The sequence below is a fragment of the Plasmodium sp. gorilla clade G2 genome (genome assembly GCF_900097015.1).
Source record: "Plasmodium sp. gorilla clade G2 genome assembly, chromosome: 12".
Classification (NCBI taxonomy): Eukaryota; Apicomplexa; class Aconoidasida; order Haemosporida; family Plasmodiidae; genus Plasmodium; species Plasmodium adleri (nom. inval.).
The window spans coordinates 975,001-997,146 of record NC_041704.1 but is presented as its reverse complement, the minus strand read 5'-3'; the positions used below and the strand labels follow the sequence as shown (position 1 = coordinate 997,146).

General features: G+C 17.3%; 7 protein-coding genes across 7 annotated transcripts in view; 3 read left to right on the top strand and 4 right to left on the bottom strand.

The window, feature by feature from the left end:
- Window positions 1–1,616: 1,616 nt before the first annotated feature.
- PADL01_1224800 (conserved Plasmodium protein, unknown function) lies at window positions 1,617–4,726 on the bottom strand (the record flags this gene model as incomplete). The annotated part of the gene is made up of 5 exons (XM_028683208.1): window positions 1,617–1,680; window positions 1,771–1,817; window positions 1,959–2,066; window positions 2,203–2,373; window positions 2,657–4,726. The coding sequence occupies 5 exons, from the start codon at window positions 4,724–4,726 to the stop codon at window positions 1,617–1,619; spliced, it is 2,460 nt and encodes an 819-aa protein (XP_028539409.1).
- A 3,419-nt stretch (window positions 4,727–8,145) lies between these two features.
- Window positions 8,146–9,171, top strand: PADL01_1224700 (conserved Plasmodium protein, unknown function; the record flags this gene model as incomplete). Its single annotated transcript, XM_028683207.1, has 4 exons — window positions 8,146–8,268; window positions 8,439–8,604; window positions 8,767–8,949; window positions 9,065–9,171. The coding sequence occupies 4 exons, from the start codon at window positions 8,146–8,148 to the stop codon at window positions 9,169–9,171; spliced, it is 579 nt and encodes a 192-aa protein (XP_028539408.1).
- A 1,190-nt stretch (window positions 9,172–10,361) lies between these two features.
- Window positions 10,362–11,480, bottom strand: PADL01_1224600 (GTP cyclohydrolase I; the record flags this gene model as incomplete). The annotated part of the gene is made up of 1 exon (XM_028683206.1): window positions 10,362–11,480. One exon carries the CDS (start codon window positions 11,478–11,480, stop codon window positions 10,362–10,364), a length of 1,119 nt encoding a protein of 372 aa, XP_028539407.1.
- A 1,032-nt stretch (window positions 11,481–12,512) lies between these two features.
- Window positions 12,513–13,196, top strand: PADL01_1224500 (50S ribosomal protein L24, putative; the record flags this gene model as incomplete). The annotated part of the gene is made up of 1 exon (XM_028683205.1): window positions 12,513–13,196. One exon carries the CDS (start codon window positions 12,513–12,515, stop codon window positions 13,194–13,196), a length of 684 nt encoding a protein of 227 aa, XP_028539406.1.
- A 445-nt stretch (window positions 13,197–13,641) lies between these two features.
- Window positions 13,642–14,556, bottom strand: PADL01_1224400 (mitochondrial carrier protein, putative; the record flags this gene model as incomplete). Its single annotated transcript, XM_028683204.1, has 1 exon — window positions 13,642–14,556. One exon carries the CDS (start codon window positions 14,554–14,556, stop codon window positions 13,642–13,644), a length of 915 nt encoding a protein of 304 aa, XP_028539405.1.
- Window positions 14,557–15,641: 1,085 nt separating this feature from the next.
- Window positions 15,642–16,640, bottom strand: PADL01_1224300 (iron transporter, putative; the record flags this gene model as incomplete). Its single annotated transcript, XM_028683202.1, has 2 exons — window positions 15,642–15,761; window positions 15,939–16,640. The coding sequence occupies 2 exons, from the start codon at window positions 16,638–16,640 to the stop codon at window positions 15,642–15,644; spliced, it is 822 nt and encodes a 273-aa protein (XP_028539404.1).
- A 1,546-nt stretch (window positions 16,641–18,186) lies between these two features.
- Window positions 18,187–22,146, top strand: part of PADL01_1224200 (conserved Plasmodium protein, unknown function) — a gene marked incomplete at both ends in the record, with an annotated part of 4,870 nt that continues 910 nt past the window's right edge. The window contains 2 exons of the mRNA XM_028683201.1: window positions 18,187–18,719; window positions 18,928–22,146. The exon at window positions 18,928–22,146 is cut by the window's right edge and continues 910 nt beyond it. Of these exons, the coding sequence (XP_028539403.1) occupies window positions 18,187–18,719; window positions 18,928–22,146 (3,752 nt within the window). The remainder of the gene's footprint in view (window positions 18,720–18,927) is intronic.

Here is a 22,146-nt window from a genome sequence, read left to right as displayed (position 1 = left end):
ATAAAATATGTTTAAAAAGTTTACATTTATTTTATATGTATATAATAAAATGTTATATTTATATTTACATATTATTTTAGGTTTTATTATTTTAATTTTTTTTTTGTATACATATCAAAAAAAAATATACGACGATACTACATCATATATATATTATAAATATAAATATACTATAAAATTATTATATATATTATATAATATACATATAAATTTTTATATATATATAATATATTTTAAGAATAGCAATTTTTTTTTAAATACATATTATATTTATATTGTAATATATATATTATTATTTATAATATATATTGTATATATGTATATTTTATATTATATATGTTATTATAACCTTATAACAGTATTATATATTTATATAAATATAATATGTATATTATATATACTATAAATATACCCCTTGTGCAATTGACATTAAATTTTACTTTCAAAAAAAAAAAAAAAAAAAAACATTTCTTTGGTTAATGAGTATAATATAAATAAACCTTTATAAAATAAAATAAGTTTTATTATTATTATTTTTTTTTTTTGTTCGTGTTTCTTAATGGAAAAGTGAAATTAAGAACTATCAAAAAAAAAAAAAAAAAAAATAATCGTAAGCACTTTTTTTTTTTTTTTTTTTTTTTTTTGGGTTTCTTAAGCCCTTTGTTATTTTATTAGGACTTAACATTATTTAATATATATATATATTATATATATATATATATATATATATATATGTATGCAAATGGTATTATTATATATAATATAATAAGTACATAAATATTTCTTAATATATATAAATATAATATACATAATTTAGTAGTTCACTTCATAGACCCTAATCCCAACCCCTTACGGTTATATTACATGTTTATATAAATATATAATTTTATTTTTATATAATATAAAAAAAGTACACGAATTTTTTTTTCCTTACTAAAAGAAGGAAAAAAAAAAAATTATAAATAAAAGAAATAAATAACATTCAAATATGAAATATCTATTTTTTATTTTTTTTTTTTTTTGGGTATTATTTAAATATTTTTTTAATATGATCTTTAAAATAAGTTTTACGGAAATATTTCTTATAATATGTATTTATAAGTCCATTCAAAATATATATATATATATGTATATATGTTTGTATAATAATATATTTTAAAATAAATATTCTATTGTATATTTTTTTTTTATATGGAAAAAATTGTACTTATAAAAGTAATTCTTTTGTAACCCTACATTTATATGTTTATTAGAAATAATTTTATATATTCTTATATAATAAAGTCAGAGTTTAATTTATATTAATATATATATATATATATATATATATATATATATATATAAGAATAATAATAAAAATTGTATTATTTTTATGATTAATATATTATAACATTAAATTTTAATGAAACATAGAAAAAACATTTAAGTTTCATTTCACTATTCTTAATAAGTTGTCATAGTATGTTATTATATATATATATATTAAAATGTATTATTATAATTAAATATATATATTATATATATATATAATATATTTATATTTTAATTTATAACCAAAAATATTATTTATTGGACATTTATAATAATCCATAGAAATTATAAAAAGGTTGCTCCTATCAATAATACCGTTCAGTGCTATTTTGTAAATTTCTTGAATAATTATTTGGTATTTGTTGTATCCTGTTTAAGAAAAAATATATAATTAAATATAAATATTTTAAAAACAATAATGTATATATATTTATGTATTTAATAATAATTATATATTACCTTATTTTGGATCTTTCACTTTCTCTCATGTATATATATCTATTAATCTGAAATTAAAAAAAAAAAAAAAAAAAAATTAAGGTTTATATAAAAATACCTTTTAAAGGTTATAAATGTTATACTTTATATGTGCACATATATGTATATTCTTTTCGTCTTTTATATATTATGAATAATATGCTTCTTACGTCATCTTTAAACATTATAGCATTTTTTAATGTATATTCATGTTTCTTATATGTAGTATTTAAGCTTGAACATATTTCCATAAGCTCATTCATAAAAGCACTAAAATCCTGAGAAAATATATATATATATATATATATATATATATATATATATATTATATATGTATGTATTTATATATTTATATGTGTATATATTTTTATTTTTTTCCCACGATATGTGCATTATAATATCAGTTAAACTTACTTCTACAGCTTTAAATGATTCTAGTTTATTATATTCATGATAATAATTATAAAACTGATTTAAATCCTTTTCAAATAATGTAATTCTTTCTTCTAATTTTATTTTTTTCGCATTTAATAATTCTTTTTGTTTTTCCAACAGATCATTTAACCTTTCGTTATCTTTTTCTTCCTATAAATAGATAAATATATATATATATATATATATATATGTGTATATGTACGTAAAAAATATATATGAAATATTCACGTATCAACATGTTATATAAAAAGTATACATATTAGACTATTATGCAGTATCCTGAGAACATATATTGTTCTACAAATACGTAATCATAAATTTATTTTTTGTATATATGAATGTATAAAAAAAACGAATGTACACTTTTTCTCATATTTTATCATGATGTACATATATTTGTTATTTTTCTTTGTTTCATTTTTTAAAGACGTACCGTTATTGAATTCAAAAATTGATCATGTAAACCATTTTTAATAAAAGTTAAGTCATTGGAAAAGTTGGTTAGCTGTATGTTCATGGAAAAATACAAAGAAGTAAGGACAAAAAATAATCTCTCTTCTAAATGAAGATTAATATATTTTCTCAATGTATTATAATGAAATAGATATTGATTATTTTCCCATTTCTGAACAGAGAACAATAATTTTTTTGATTTTAAAAAGTTATAAAAGTCTGAATAATTTAAAGACATTACAGAAGATATAGGTTCAATATCACTAATACTATTTACAGAAGATACATCTTGATCGTTTTCTTCGCTGAGAAGATTTTTATAATGATTATAATCTTCATCTAAATTATCAATATGTATATTAGAAGAAATATTTAATTGATTAATAATATGTTCAAAGAAATTAGTAATATCCATTTCACATATTTTTAACTTTTCATGATTTTTTTCAAGATATGTTTTGAATGTAATTATATTTTGTGATAATTCATGTAATAATGTTTTGAATGTATTTAAATGAAATAAGAAATTATTATATGAGTTAACAGACTCTTGATTAATAGTTACATTTAAATAAATTTTTTGGAATTCTAAATGATTGTTATGTTCTATTGTTAAATAATTGTCTGCTTCCATTAATATATCTTTTAAATTATTTTCAACATTGGAAAGAAATGTAAGATGATTATCATATTGTATAGGATTATATATTTGTTTTTTTTTTGAAAATATATTTAAAATAGAATTATTTAAAAGAAGAAGAATATCTTTTCTATGGGTTATATTTAATAATTCATATTGATCTTTTAAATTTAAAAAATGTTTATTATAATATTCATATAATGGTACGGATTGATTATTATATGTATTATATATATATTTTGCTTTTTCATTAAATAATAATTTTAAATTATTAGATATATTTTTCTTTATATATATATCACACAATTCTATATTTTTCATAAAAGTAACTTGTGTCCCTTTAATGCGTTCTAAATTATCATAATCAGGTACTACTTCAAAATAAATATTTTTATTTTCATATTCAAAAAAATCTAAAAGCTTCATAATCTTTTCTTTTAATGATATGAAATTTATATTTATGTTATATTTTTTACATAATTCTATACCTCTATTAACATTAATTAAACTAAAATTAAGTCGACATAATATTTCACCTATTTTGTCTTCTTCATATTTAGTAACTTTCAATTCTTCCATATCACTTAATTGTACATATTTTAATGAGTAATGATAATTACTAATACTAATAAATATTTGCTTATTTACCTGAACAAAATTATACAAAAAGCTATTGGGATTTCTGATATATTGTAAATTATTTCTTGCTATTGTAAAATTATCTGACTGTTTAAATATTGGTAGCATATCTCCTTGTAAACAACATAAGGCTTCATTAAAATATGTATAAATATTATATGATAATTTGGCTAGTAACTTTCTTTTATATTTTTTCATCATTGCAGTATTATAAAACATATTTTCATGATGAGCTAAAGTTATACATAAAAATATATAACAACTTATACAATTAATATCACTTAATTCTTGTAATTTTAATTCATTCATTTGTTGAAACATATAATTAAAAATTTCTATAACTTCTGTAGAGATTTTATTTAATAATTTTATATCATTCAAAGATTTCTTTTCTTTAACCATATATGAAGTTATAAAACCTATATTATATAAAATAATTACATTCTCTTCTTCTAATTCATATTCGATTTTTTTATTCTTTTCAAATATATCATTTGTATATATCTTCTTCTTGTCTTTTAACAATTTCTTACGTTTAAATGTTTCAAAATAAAATAAATATTCTTTATATAAATTTAACAAGTTCATATTTAAACCTTTATATTGTTCTGTTAATATACTATTTCTAATATTATTCATATTATTTATTTCATCATCAAAGGAAAAATCAGGGTTCTTAATTAGCTCTTTTAAATTACGATTAATTATTTTCCCAAGGGATACCTTGTCGTATAAATATTTTAAGTTGGTCAAATCTGAAACACCTTGCATTTTCAACCTTATATATAAATAAATAAATAAATAAATAAATAAATAAATAAATATATATATATATATATATATATATATATATGTATGTGTGGTATTAAAAATTATAATAATAATATATTAATAGAATGAAATGTGTATAATAATATTTATATTTCATATTAAATATTTTCTCATTTGTTTAAACAAATATATGGATATATATATATATATATATATACATATTATTTCATTGTCAATTGATATTTTATTCAATATGTAAAGATAAAAAAAAAAAAAAAAAAAAGAAACAAAGAAAGAAAGCAAGAAAAGAACAAAACATAACAAAACATATCACAACAAAACAAAAATGACATATGACAAAACAAATAAATAATTTTAACATATACGTAGACCTATGTATATTCGAAATGTTCTATTTGTTCCTTTCAATTTTGCACATCTTCAAATAAAACAAAAACAAATATAAAAAAAAATTTGAAAATGAAAAAAAAAAAAATGCATGGGACAATTTACATATGCAAATATATGGTAACATACAATCTTATGTATAATATAATTTCAAATTATTTTGAATAAATAAAAAATATATATATATATACATACCTATAATATATTGTGATGAAAGTTTTATATTATTTTTTGAAATGCTCAAGAGCAGCGTTACATAAATATAAATATATATATATATATATATATATATATATATATGTTCATCCAATTTTATTTTATTTTATTTTATTTTTTTTTTTTTTTTTTTTTTTTTTTTTAAACACATTTTATAATTTATGAAAATAAAAAAAAATAAAATTAAAATGACATAATAACATACAAATATATATTTATTTTTAAAGTATAGATAAATGTAGAAGTCACATATTTATGGTTTTTTATTTATATTAATTTGTTAATTTATTTTTTATTTTAAATAATAAATCAAATGAGGTTTTTCTTAAAATGAAATATAACTAAACTTCATGAAATGAACAACTTAATATATAACAAAAAAAAAAAAAAAAAAAAAAAAAAAAAAAATTGACCAAATTTAATGTAACGAAAAATATTATACAAATATAAGCATGACTATTTTTTTTTATTATTTTGTTTAATATTTTGTTCAAATTTGAAATAAAAAGTGCCTAAACCATATAAAGAGAACAGATATAATTTTACGATATACACATTTCAAATTTTCTTTTTTTTTTTTTTTTTTTTAATATTGTATAAATGATAAAATTGGCATTTATGTTATTTTATATACAATTATTATTATTTTTTTTTTTTTTTTTTTTTTTTTTTTTTTAAAAAAAAGGATATATATATTAATAAAGAATTGTTCTAATTGGAATAAACAAACCTATATACAAATATATATATATAGTAATAATAACACTTAACATTAATTAAAAATGGGACCCCTTCTCAGTAGAGTTATTATTTTATCATTGTAATGTTTTATTTTCTTTTTTTTAATAACTGATAATATTCTAAAAAATAATGATAAATGTGTGATTATAAATATATTACATATGTGTTCTTTTATTATTTTTAATTTAAAAATAATTGTAAGAATTAGAAGGATTAAGTATTTTAGATGCTAAGTTATAGTGTGCTAATTATATTAAGTATGTTTGAACGCTATATTATTTATCATTAAATAAGAGTTTCGCTTATATTTATCGTACCTCATAAAAAATAAAAACTATATATATATATATATATAACAAATATTTATTTTATACATATATATATATATGTATATATGTACGTGTTCCATTATAATACCATTTGCATATCTTTAAAAAAGGTTAAGGAGAAGGAATCATAAGTATGAGATATCTTTTCATTTTTTAAATATTTGGAATTATATATATATATAATATATATTTGTTTAATTATTTTACAAAATATATAAATCATTCCTTCCTCATTTCCTTTGAAACGAAATATTTACATACCATTTTAACAATTTTTTTTTTTGTGTTCATTGAAATGTGTTTTCAATATGAAAAAATAAAATTGAAATACTTTTGTACACATTTTGAAAACTTAAAATACACAAAAAAAAAAGAAAAAAAAAAAAAAAATTATTTTCATTCATTTGAATTATTTTTACTTTAGATAATATATATTATTAAACACATAATAAAAATATGATATTTATGAAAATATCAGATTGAAGAAATGAATTTTTCTTTATCATACATACATATAAATATTATATATATATATATATATATAATTTGTTTTTTTTATGATCTTTTCTTATTAGATATCATTTTGACCATATCTGTTGCACTTTTGTGCTATTCGAAAATATTTCGTGTCGAAATGTTAAAAATAAAGCATGAACATATTTATATCATTATATATAAATATATTTTTTTATTTTTTGCTATATATATAATATATTAAGAATGGAAAATAATTTTGGAAATAATCTAATGTGTATAATTGTTATATTTTTATTCTTCATAATATATTATTATTTTAATAATTTATTATAACTTCTTTCTTTTTTTTTTTGTATTATTTATTTATTTTTCTTCTTTTTTGTTCACTTAGTATCTTTAAACAGAAAACATAAAACCAAACGAAAAAAAAAGAAAAACAAAAAACACACAAAAAACAAAAAAAATCAAAAACAAAAACAAAAACAAAAACAAAATTGTTATATATTCATATCTGTTAAATATCACAACATGTATATATAAGACATTAAAAAAGGAATTATTTTTTATTTTATTTTCTTTTAAATAATAGAATGATTTTCAATATTAGAATTTGAAGAAAAAAAAGAAATACTTAACATATAAATATATATAATGGTATTTGAAAAAATTTTTAATAAAAAATAAAAAAAAAAAAAATCAAAGAGGAGAATAAAATTATTGCATATAATAAAAAAAAAATATAAATATATATATATATATATATATATATATATACATATCTATTTTTATTATATATACATTAAAAGTTCAAACTGATCGGCATACATACATACATATAATATACATATATTTATTCCTTTTTTTTTTATATATATATATATATAAAATTTATACACTTTTTTATTCCTTTTTTTTTGTTTTTTTTTTTCTCTTTTTCGTATTTAAAAATGTTATTAAAAAAAAAAAAAAAAAAAAGGAATACATATAAATTACATAATATAAACACAATACATTTAATGTTGTCATTCAAATAAACAAAAATTTGTATTTTGTAAAACACCATACATATATATATATAAATTGTAACACATATTTATATAAATATATATGCATAATATTGTTATACATATTTTATCTACAATATATTTATTTTTTATTTTTAACATGGTTTTTCTATTTTTTTAATTAATTTTTTTTTTTTTTTTTTTTTTTCTTTTATTGCCTATACAATTCAGTTGATATAGAAAAATGGATCTTTTTAATTGTCAGTATTGTTCCATATCACCGTTCGACTATATTTTAGATTATCTATATGGTGACACGTCGTCAAAAAAAGAAGAGAAAAAAAAAAAATCCAACATTACTTACGATGTAAATAAAATATATATATATATTGATTAAAAGATGTATAAATGATATATATATATTTTAAAATATTATTTATGTATATAAGAATATATATTCTTGTATATTCATATACTTTTTTATGTACACACATTTATATTCATATATATATGCTATTTTTTTAAAATGTTGAATAGGATAGTAGCAGTAATAATGTGTCTCAAGTAGTATCAAAAATTGATGAAGAAATAGAAAAAAGAACAACCAATGAAATATTACTTCTATGTAGAGCATGGGAAAATTATGTACATCCAAGAGCAAAAGAATATTGGAAAGATTCCCAACAACTTCAAAATATATTATGTAAAGATAAAAAATAATAATATTTATAGAACCTTTTAGCATATACATAAAATCTTTCAAATTACATATTATATATATATATATATATATATATATATATTTTTTTTTATTTTTTTTTATTTATATATTAATTTTTTTAATTCTTTTTTTTTTTTTTTTAAGGTAAAATTGCTAATGGTATAACAAAAAATGATGACCCAATTTTGGGCGATGATTATGCGTGTGTATTTTGGTATGGAGATAAAAATAAAAATGATAACTGTCCGATCATATCAGTAAAAAAAGGAAATGATAATATAGAGACTATAACATATGTGAACAGAGTTCTTATATTCTTATATGCAGGTATGCACCTTATAATATATATATATATATATTATTATGTTTTGTTTTTTTTGTATTTATTATATAATAATATCATTATCTTATACAATTTTTTATTTCTTAAAATTATGTGCAGACGAAGCAAGTTTTCAAGAATTACAAAAAAAACCCAAAAAAGCATTTACCATGGCTTGTGGAAATACCAACTGTATTAATTTAACACACATTTCTTTAGATGATTAATAAAATAAAATTAAGGAAATATAACAAGGAAAGAATATATACATATATATATGTATATAATAAAATAATGATAAATCAAAATGAATGTTTAAGTAGTATAACAGTGAGACACATATCTTATTATATAATTATAAGTGTTGCATAATAATCATATTTATATTTTATAAAAGTAGTATTATGAAATAAATATATAGAGGGCTAAAATAATAATAACACTTAATATTGTTTAAACATATGGAAAGGAAGATTTTTTAAATATGTATTTCATCTATTTAAAACAAACATAAAATAATAGCACATAAGATATTATATATATATATATATATATATATATATATATATATATCATATTTATAAAATTTATACAATTTGTTTAATAAATGACATTTTATTATATGGAGGTTTTTCTTCCATAGATTCTTTAATTTTACATTTTTAAATAAATTTAAAGAAATCACAACTTTTCAAATGTCAAATGAAACAAAAATTTTGTCTAAAGAAAGCCTACATAATGAATATGTTATGTATGTGTTTATAAATTATATATATATATATATATATAATGTATATATATATATATATTTTTTTTTTTTTTTTTTTTACGTAATTTGTAATTTTGATATATATAAATATGTAGAAACATATATGTTTTGTTATTACATTTTATGTTTTTATTTATATATATTTTTAATGAAAAGTCTTTTAAATGCACATATATATATATATATATATATATATATATATATATATTATATAATATTATTGTTTCAATTTTTTTATTTTGTTTTATTTATTTTTTTTTTTTTAATAAAATTTATTATATTTAAAAATTGTTTTTTTATACCCCTATGAATCAAAATTTTTAATTTTTAAAAAATAAGAAAGAAGAAATAAAAAAAAAAAAAAGATTGTTGACAATTAACAATATTATTATGGACCTTTAAAATATGATGAGCATAATATATAAGTATATAAATCTATATATATATATATATATATGTGTGAATATTTATTTATGTATATCAAAATTGTTAACGAATGAAAAGAAAACACATGTACAAATATATAAATATAAATATATATTTATATTTATATATCCCTATAAATAAACCTTTACGGTGTTGATTATTTTTATTTTATTTCATTATTTTTTTTTATTTTTTTTTTTTAATGGAGTCCTTTTAATATAGTTAATTTAAATTTTCCACAGAACAGTCCATATTTAATGAATGAACTGTAGAATTCTCTTTTTCTTCTTTATAAGATGCATGAGTTATAGTTTTTGCATCATGCTCTTTAACCCCCCTCATATTTATACATAAATGTTTAGCTACAATAGAAACTTTAATATATAATGGTTTTAAATATTTTTTTAAAGCGTTACAAATATCGTTAGTTAAATCTTCTTGTAATTGTAATCTTCTAGAAAAGACATCGACTATTCTTGAAAATTTAGATAATCCAATAATATATTTATTGGGTATATATTCAATATCACATGTACCTTCAAAAGGTAAAAGATGATGTTTACATAATGAATATATATGTATACCTGTAACTTTGATTATTGAATTATTTTTATACATTCTTTTATATAAAGATCTTTTTATTATTTGTTCTATATCCATATTATAACCATTAGTCAAATATAAAAATGTTTCAGCATATCTTTTATTTGTTCTTTTTAATATATCACAATTTGGTAATTTCGATATATTTAATATTTTATATATATGTTTACTAATATTAATTATTTGTTCTTCTATCTCATTTGATTTAGATGTTTTATTCTTATTGTTTATAATTTTATTATTAATCTTCTTTTTATTCTTTTTAATAGTTTTCTTCTTCACATTTATAGAATTTACCTTTTCTATATCATTACTTTTGTTTGAATCATTATTTTCTTCTTTGGTTTCACTAAAATATTCCTTCTTATTAATATTTTCAAATAGTATACAATCATTAGGAGATTCTTTATTAATATTATTCATGTTTTCATTAATAGATTCACATTTATCATTTATCTTAAAAAAGCTACCTAACCTTTTATTATCATTCATATTATCATTACTATCTTGTTCAAATGTATTTATCATATGTTTTTTTTTCTTTTTTTTATCATTCTTTTCCTCTATCATAACAAGGTCTTCCTTCTCACTGTCGTTAAAATTTTTTCTATTATTATTGTTAATATACATTTTAGATATACTATTTTTTAACTTCTCCTTTTTATTATTATCATCAGTTCCATTATTTAATAATCCTGAGAAATTGTTATTATAACTTTTTTTTTTTTTTTCTTCCATATTATGTGTTTCATATATTTTATCAAATTTGTTTATTGAAGTATATTTATACAATTTTAAAAAAAAATTTCAAGGCCATTAAAAGCAAAAATATTAAAATTAACACATATATAATAATATAATAATATAAAAATATTATATATAAGTTAAATGTATAATATATATATATATATTTATAGATTACCAAAAAAAAAAAAAAAATGATAAAATGAATAAATAGAAAACAAAACAAAAATATTTAAATTAATTTTTTTTTATTAACAAAAGGATTTAACAAAGTATAGGTTTTTTTTTTTTTTTTTTTTTTTTTTCATATTAATAACTTTTTTCTATGTCATACATGACAAAGTTATACTACATATAAATGTATAGTACTAAATGATATGATTTTCTCATAGTATATTTTTATGTGTATATATAAATAAAATTATATGTATATTTTTATATATTTTATTATATATATTACACATATATATATAATATATTTTTTTTTTTTTATTATGTAAAATGTTGAATGTAATTATAATTTATTGTGAAATATTATAGAATCAAATTCGTTTTAGTAAACTATACATCCATTAATATATATATATATATATATATATATATATATATATATATATATATATATGTGTTATTATTTTTATTTTATTTTTTAATAAATAAATAAATAAATATATATATATATATATATATATTCAAGACATTATAATAAATTAATCATTCAGGATAATATATTATGATAAAAATGAAGGGACAAAAAAGAATATTAAAGAGTGTACATATTTATTTATATGAACGTACTTTTTAATGAAATCTTTTGAAAAACAAGAATTCAATAAATGGAATCATGTACTTATAAGATTTTAAAATAATATAATATAAATATAATATACTCCATCCCCTCTCAAAAAAAATATATATAAGTATATATATATATATATATAATATACTTTTAATTGTTTTACTTATTATATAGGGAAAATATATATTTTCCTATAATAAGATATTTTAAAAAAAAAGAATCCTAAAATGTCGAGATATGTAAAATATTTTGTTCAAGCGAAAAAACTAGATAAAAGGAAAAGGAAATATTATAAACTAGATTTCCTAGAATTAAACAAAGAATTAAGTATTCCACATCCTTTAAGAGAACAAAATCAACCGAAACGATTGGACTTGTCGAAATATTTAAATATAGAAGTAGGTGATTTAGTTAAGGTGTTGTATGGACCGGATAAAGATAAAGAAGGGTTAGTATTAAGCATTAACACTAAAAGAAATACAGTAACTGTTGATGGATGTAATATGAAGAAATCTGCTTGGAATGTAACAGATAATAAGAAAGGTTCAATTATTACACAAGAAATGCCTATTCATATAACAAATGTTTCTTTATTAGATCCAATAAGTAAAAAACCAACAGTTGTCAAAAGGAGATATATGATGAATGGTGAATGTGTACGTATATCTAAAATTTCAGGGTGTGCAATGCCTGAACCTGTTCATAAAAATATCTTGAAGGAACAAAATAATTATGAACGGTTTATACACCAAAAAAAAACCGGACCTCCCATCAAAGATATATATGCAGAAAAAGATTACAAGAATTTCAATTTATTAAAAAAAATAGCCTATGAAATAAAAAAAAAGCGATTTTATGATATGAAAAATTTTTTTAAAAAGGATGATCAAGTTGAAAATGACACTCACTAATTAATAAAAAATTATTTCCTTTTTTATGTTCAAAAAGGTTTTTTTGACAAGAAAACATAGAAAAATTATGTATATATATATATATATATATATATTTTTTTTTTTTTTTTTCGTAGTTTTAATAAATATTTTTATGTACACATATATATTTACAACATAATAATTAAGATTGTTTAAATTTTTATAATAAGTTATTAATTATATATTTTTTTAAAAAAATATTTTTATACTCAAAAAAAAAAAAAAAAAAAAAAAAAAATGTAAATAAATAAATTAAAAATATATATCATATATACATATTTATCCTATATATATATATATATATATATATATATATATGTATTGATAAATGGTATGGTATAAATATATACATTTTTTTATAAGCTATATACAATAAGAGCTTGTCATATTATAACAATCCATATTGTATTATCTACAAATCCGATTAAAAATATTTATTTAATATTTTTATGCCAGTAACCATAAATAATGTTTGCCATATACAAAGGAAACATCGAGGTATAACACCTTTATATAAGTATAGAATACCTCCTTCTTTATATAAATTAATAAATGACTGAAAAAATGTTAACTTAATATTTTTATTTGCATTATTCTGCATATAAACCCGAACAACGTCAAAAGGGTTATTCCAAACAGAAAGAGCACCTCCAACAATTCCACAAAAAAGTTCTTCACTTGTTGTTAATTCTGTTGATTTATTTTGACTTGTATTATTATTATTATTATTTTGTATTTTATTTATTGTGATTTCATTTCCAGAAAAAATCACACCTTTTATATTATTTATATCTTCATTTTTATTTTTATTATTTTTTTTTCTTTCCATAACTATATTTCTTATCCATTCAGTAATTCCTTGCCTGCTAGCCCAATTTGTCCCTTGCCTTAAACACATAGCAGTGTTTCCTTTATATAAAGTTGTAATTCCAGTATTTTTAAATATATGTATAAATTTTTCTTTATAATTAATTTTTTTATCAATACTAGCAGTTATGAAAAATGTACATGGTGTCATAACTAATGATTGGAATATACCCCCACATGCTCCACCAATAAAACCACTAGTTGTCTTATTAATATTCATATCATTACAAAATTTTATTATTTGTTCTTTTGATAATAATAAAACTGCCCCTTTACTACCACTTTCAATTAACTTTGCATAAAAACCAGCATAAAATTGACCTATCCCTTTATTATATATATTCTTAAATGATTTAATTGTATTTTCATTTCTGTAAACACACATTCTTGTTTTCCATACTTCCAGGGGCATACCCAAACTAGCTGTTTCTAAACAATGCAAAATAGAACCATTTATTAAATCATTACTCATTTCAAAATTGTTCTAGTTTTTTTTTTTTTTTTTTTTTTGTTAAAAGTAGTTTATTACAATACGGAAAATTATTAATGAAAAAAAGAGAAACACAAAAAAAAAAAAAAAAAAAAGGAATGCATAAATATATAATTATATATATTGAAAAAAATATTTTTTTATTATACAAAACAATATTTATCAACAAAAAAAAAAAAGAAAAAATTATTATTATTAGGTTATATATATAAAGAGAGAGAAAAATAAAATTAATTTTATTTAATTCTATACATTTTTAAACAAATAAAAGTAAATATTATATGTTTTATTTAAATAATCAAGTACAATTCATTTTAGAAAAAAAAAAAAAAAAAAAAAAAAAAATATAATATATATATATTATATATTATTATAAACATACTCTTTAAAGGGAATAATTTTTACTTTTTAAATGATAGAATTATTTTAAAACAATATAAAACATATAACTTTTTTTTCTTTATTATTTTGCAGTTAGGATCATATTTTTAAATAAATATATATATATATATATATTTATTTATTTATTTATTATCTTTTAAAAATGTTATAAAGATGATGTTATGAAATATCAGGTATACTTAATTTTTTTTTCTTAAAAAAAATAAAATATGGACATTTTCCAGTTTACTGTATAAAACTACGAAGAGAATATTACATGTAATAAAAGAGAAAACGAAAAAAAAAAATAAATAAATAATAATATTAATTTAAAAAAATGATCCTATGAACAAAATATGTAAAAGGATACATACATATAAATAATATATATATATAATAACCTAAACATATAAGAATAACTAAATTAATATATTATATATTATATAATATAACATAATAATCCTATGGATTTTTTCATAAAAAGTGTATTATTAAAAAACTAATGATAAATCGTTTTCTTTTTGTGGGAACAAGAAAAAAAAAAAAAAAAAAATTAAATTCACTATACATCCAATGCATAGTTATAATATATATATATATATATATATATAATATGTACTTTTTTTTTTTTTTTTTTTTTTTTTTTTTAATCCTTAATATTATTATTACTGACTTATTTTTATGAATTATTCGGAAATGTTATTTTTAAGTACAACTCCTAATAGGAAAGGTACCATTCCTGCAATCATTCCATTTAATACCATATAAAGGGCACAAGTAATAGGCTTTTGATTAGTAAATTGCGACTATAAAAGGAAACAGAAAAAAACAAAAAACATATAATAGGGTGTTTTTATATTAGATATATGTACTTTTGTTGCTATATTTATATTATGACTTGTATATATTGTGTTACAATATATAAAAAAATATATATATATATATATAATATGTATTTATTTATTTATATATTATTTGCGTACCTTGAACAATCCTAGTATAAATAAAGTTGTTAGTGTTGAAAAAAAGACAACCAAAAAGGATGTAGTATAATCCGAATATCCAAAAAATACAGTATAAGCAACATAAGCGGATAATGGAATTATACCAAAAACAGCAAAACTTAAAAACATGATAATTCCTTTTTTTAAACATTCATTTTTATCTTCATTAGTTACAATTAAACCTAATTCTTCAGACATCATATGTTCAAGAAAGAAATTTTTATTTCTAAAAGTTATTTCAACTAAATTTCTAGCATCTTCACTATCAAATTTATACTTATTCATATAAATATCAATCATTTCTTGTTTTTCTTCAGATGGGCAATTTTCAATTTCCCATTCTTCTCTTTTCTTTTCAGCTAACATAAAATCTCTTTGTGCAGTTGAACTGGTATATTCACTAAATCCCATTGATATAGCATTTGCAAATAAATTTCCTATACCTATAATAATAACTTGAGTAGGAGTAATTTTTGCCCCTACACAACCTGATACTATAGCAAATATAGTAATTATACCATCTAAACTTCCAAATATTATTGTTTTTAAATTATCCTTATCAAGATTATGATTTTCACCATGCTTATCTAAGTTGTGATAAAAGTCATGAGCTTCTTTTGAACGAACTACATCATCATTATAGTAAGCCTTTCTAGCTTCTATTGTTTTTTTACTAACCATCTTTAATCAAAATGAAATATAAAATAAAGGAACAGTTAATATTATAAATAAATAAATAAAAATATATATGTATATTTTTTTTTTATTTTTTTTTTTTTTTAATTAAGATAGATTTGTGTATCTTTTATAATACATACAAAATTATTATATATCATATATATATTTCACATGAAATATATTCTCTTTCAAATATAAAATATGCACATCCTTTTTTATAGCAATATATATATATATATATATATATATATATATATATATATATATATTAAATGGCGAAAAATAAAAAATAAAATAAAATATATATTAATTAAATATCTAATGAGAAATTTTGAAACTATAGTAGAATATATTTGCTTATTCCATTGTGATCATTTTTATAAAGATAAAAAAAATATATGTAAATAAATATATATATATAATTTTTTTTTTTTTTTTTTTTTTTAATAATTACATGGCGGATAATATATTACAGTAATTATATATATATATTATTATTTTTTAACAATTATATGACGGATAATATATTGCAGGAGTTACAATATATATGTAATATATATATATATATATATAATTATTTTTTAACAATTATATAACGGATAATATGTTACAGGAGTTATAATATATATTATATACATATTATATGTTCTTAAAGGGATAACCCTATATATTATTCTAACGTGCTCTCATTCTTTTAATAGCATATATTAACAAATAAATACATGAATAATATATATATATAAATATTATATATCCTTTTTTCTGCATTAATTTTTAACAAATTTAAATTTGCCTTTATTTTTTTTTTTTTAATACTTTAATATTTTTTAAATTATATATAGTTTTGATCACTTAAAAATTTGTTCCTTTTTTTTTGCAATACGTAAAAATAAATAATTATCTGTTATGACTATTTTAATGTTATATATTATTAGTTCTTTTTTATTTCGTGCTCCCATTTATAATATATAAAGTTTTCAATTTTTTTTTTTTTGTATATAATATATAAATCATATCCCGTTATTTAAAAAATTATGAACCTTATATTTATTGAATATATATATATATATTTATTTATATATTTTTGTTTTCTCTGTTTATGTTAATATATATTTATTTTTTGTTTTAAATCTTTTAACTGTTTTCATAACATTTTAATTTATTTGTTTTTATTTTGTTATTATATATAAACCATTATTTTATATATGTATTATTTATATTATATATATATATATGTTGGTATATATATATATATATATATATATATATATAAAACAATGGTTTATATATAATAACAATATTGTAGAAATGTTCTTAAATATAAAAATAGACAAAGGTACATATTTAACCAGCGTACCTAGTTATAAGATAAAATAGAATATGATTTTCCTTCTTTTCGTTTTTAATATATTAATTTTATTAGTATAATATAAATGAAATAATTGTTATATTCCTAAAAATGTGCAATAATAATTTTTTTTTTTTTGTTTTTTTTCCCCCACTATAATAAATTAATTAAAAATATATATAAATATATATATTTATAAATATGGAAGAAACTGAAAATGCTTCTTGTACAAAACTTCAAAATTTTAATGATGAAAAATCTGAGAATGTAAATGATACTAGTGATGATATAAACAAAAATAATGATGATAATAATGATTATGATGATTATAATGTTAATATGTTAGATGATAAACATAACTTACAGAATGAAGAAGATAATAATAAGGATAATATGATGATATTTTCTTCTATTCTACGTTATCAAAGATATAAAACCAAGAAAGGTAATATTTATTTTGATTTTAAAAATACAAACTTATCTTTAAATGAAAAAGATATGTTAGTTCAAAGTAGCAATTTTTATCATTTGTTTGATATGAAATCTTTACTTTGTCCGCATATATATTTGAATGTTAATTCACATATTAATATAAATATATCGGATTATAAAAATTATTTGAAAAGAGTATTTAATAATGATAATATATTAGATGATAAAAATGAAACTGTTAAATATAGTTCATGTCAGGAATTTATATTTGAGGCTGTAGAGCAGGTTGAACATATAGAAGTGTAAGTTATACAAAAATGGAGGATTGTATATAAATATATATATATATATATATATATATATATATAATTTATACGTATAGATATTATTCTTATTAAAGAAATAAGTACATTATATGAACATACAGGAAAATATAAACACCCATATATATATATATATATATATATATATATATATATATATATTTTTATTTATTTGTTTAATTTTTAGGTTTACCAAAGTTCAGATAGTGAAAAAACTTTTTTTATTGTTAAATCAAAATGTTGCCGAAAAAATGAAGAATTACATTAACAACATTCCTATTATAAATTCGAACGATTATGTACTAGTTCAGACAAATTTAAAAAATGATTTGTTGCTTGGATATGTAAAGAGTAGTAAGTATAATCTATTTTTTGAAATTTTAAACATGAAAAAATGTTTCCATTCATTTTTAAATGAAAATATAATTATATATGAAATATATGAAGACAATGAAGGTTATTTTAAAACTATCGATGGAAAAAAATATTTAAAAGAACAAATAATATATGAGAAAAAAGATTTACTTAAAAATTTGGATTTCTATTTAATGTATTATTGTGATTACTATTTCTCATCAAATTCGATAATAGAATGGGGAAAAAAATATAATAATAATAATAAAAATATTAATTGTGTTAGTAATAATAATAATTGTAGTCATAAAAATAATCAGGAGTTTATAGAAAACGATTATAACGATATGCATCACTTTTTTTCTTTTAATATATGTATAAAATCTGTAAAGAATAATATATTTCTTCATATTATTTATAATGATAATAACCTTAAAAATAGCGACGAATATTTTATTGAATCCTTTCCACATTATGAAGATTTAAATTTGTATAATAAACAATTTGATATAAATAAGATGGATAAGAATTTATTTAAATCAAATACCTTTTTTATAAATAATTTATATTATCATTTAAAGTGTAAATTATTATGTGTTTTCAAATTTATAAATATGTCAGTTGATGATTTTATGACAGATATACATATATCTCAAATTAAAAAAAAGGGGCATATAAATGAAAAAGATAGTTACATGTTGTATACATTTAATATACATACATTAAGTAATGAAGGTATGGTATATATTTTTTTTTGCAATTTATATATATCAAATATGTTTAAGGAAAATAATTTTGAAATACGTGTTCCTACATATTTACATTTCCAATTAAATAAACAAAATTCTTACAAAAAGTTGAAATTGATTAAATATAATTCAAAGTTTTTGTATTCACTATGTTATAAAGAAAAAGGTGATGGTAAAAAAAAAAAAAAAAAAAATGATCTTCATGAAAAAGGTAGTGATAATAATAGAGATAATAATAATAGTGATATAAATAATAGTGATAGTAATAATAATAATAATAATAATAACAATAATAATAATAATAATAACAATAATAATAATAATAATAATGGTAATTATTATGGTTCCCATAATACAATTTTTTGTAATGATGAAAAATTTATTTTCAATAGCCGTGATTTTAATACATTGGATCAAATTAAAAGTGATAATTATTTAATAAAGGATGAGATAATAAATAAGAATTTTATCTTTGAAAGAGGAAATTATAAATACACTTTCATCCTTGTTTCTTCTAAATGTGATATAATAATAATAACATTGCGTAACAAAAAAAAAAAAAAAGAAGAATATAATAATAAATTGAATAGATATTCATCATGTAGTATAAATGAAAATGTTTATTTAGAAAATGTAGAAATTATTAATTATTCTTCATCCAATAATAAGAATACAAATAATATTATATGTAATACTATAATAAATAAATATAATTATGAAATAAATAATAATATAAAAAATAAGAATAAGAGTTGTGTCTTATTTGAAATTGTTTGTTTTTATGAAAACGGAGAAATACAAAAGTATATATATACTTGTTCTTTAAAAAATGAAAATTTTGAATTCTTTCTTAATAATAAAGAAGAAGAAAAAACAAAAAGTATAAATTGTAAAAAATGTTTTTTTAAACCTATTCTTTTTCCTTTTAATGAAGAATTATTAAATAAAAAAAAAAATTCAAATGATCTTGTATTATATAATATAAAATTAAGTGATTTCAAAAATTTAATTTATATTTATTTTCAAGAAAAGAAAATTGAAGGAATTAGTCTAACTATTAATAATGAATGTCTAATTATTAATTACATTAAAATGGTAAGTAAATTATTAAAAAAAATTTTACAAAATTCTTATAATTCGGATGACCTAGATATTGTATATAATTTTCAAAATGATACAAAAAAGATATGTCATAATTTAAGTGAGAACATAAATATTTCTAGTGACAGTACTATTTGTCATGTTATTAAAAAAAACGAAATACATATTAATAACATAAAATATAATTTATTTACACAAAGAGAAGTAAAATCTTCATTTTTTGAATTCAAATATATCCTTTTTGGATTTTATGATTTATTTTTAATCAATCAAAAAAATTATACAGATTTAAATGAAAAGAAAAAAGAAGAATATAAAAAAAATTTTATTAATTGTTTTGATACACATAGTCATTATCATTTCTTAAATATTATAAAAGAATATATTAATTATGATTATATAATAAATAAATGTTCTTATAACATTTCCAATGATACACAAAAGAAAAAGAAAATTAAATTAAACTTTTATTATTTTCTTTTAATTATACAATATTTTAAAAAAACATATATTCAGGAAAATAAACGTTCCTTTTTTTATATGGTATATAATGAGTTGTTACAAAATGATAAATATTTAAAACATTTTTATAATACATATAATGAAATAGATAGAAAAACTAATATTCATTTAAACGATAATGATGATAATATTGATACAGATAAGATAAAAAAAAATGAAGAAACAGATATAATATTAAAAAATATGAATTTTTTTGATAATTATCAACTTATTAATATAAGAAAATATGATCTCATTTTATTTTCCTTTTTATTTCATATGTACAATTTTTGTTTGAAACAGAATGGACTTAGTAACGACGAATTTAATTCACATATAACTTACTTTTTAATTAATAAAAAAATGAAGAAATATAAAAAAAAATATAGATACATTTGTAAAAAGAAAATAGATACAAATGAAAAGAATGATAATAATATTAATATGTGTGATAGTAAAAATTACAAAGAAAAAAATCTTGAAGAGCATAAAAATAATATGTTAAACAAACAAAATGAATCTTTAGATAATTTAAAAGATAATATATTTTTATCAAAAAATATTTATGATAATCAATTAAGTAGTCATAAAAATTTGAAGCAAAATAAAACAAATATAAATGAAAAGTATAATCACAACAAAATAATAATCAATTATTTAACATGGAAAAAATGTTTATATTATATATACAAAATTAAAAA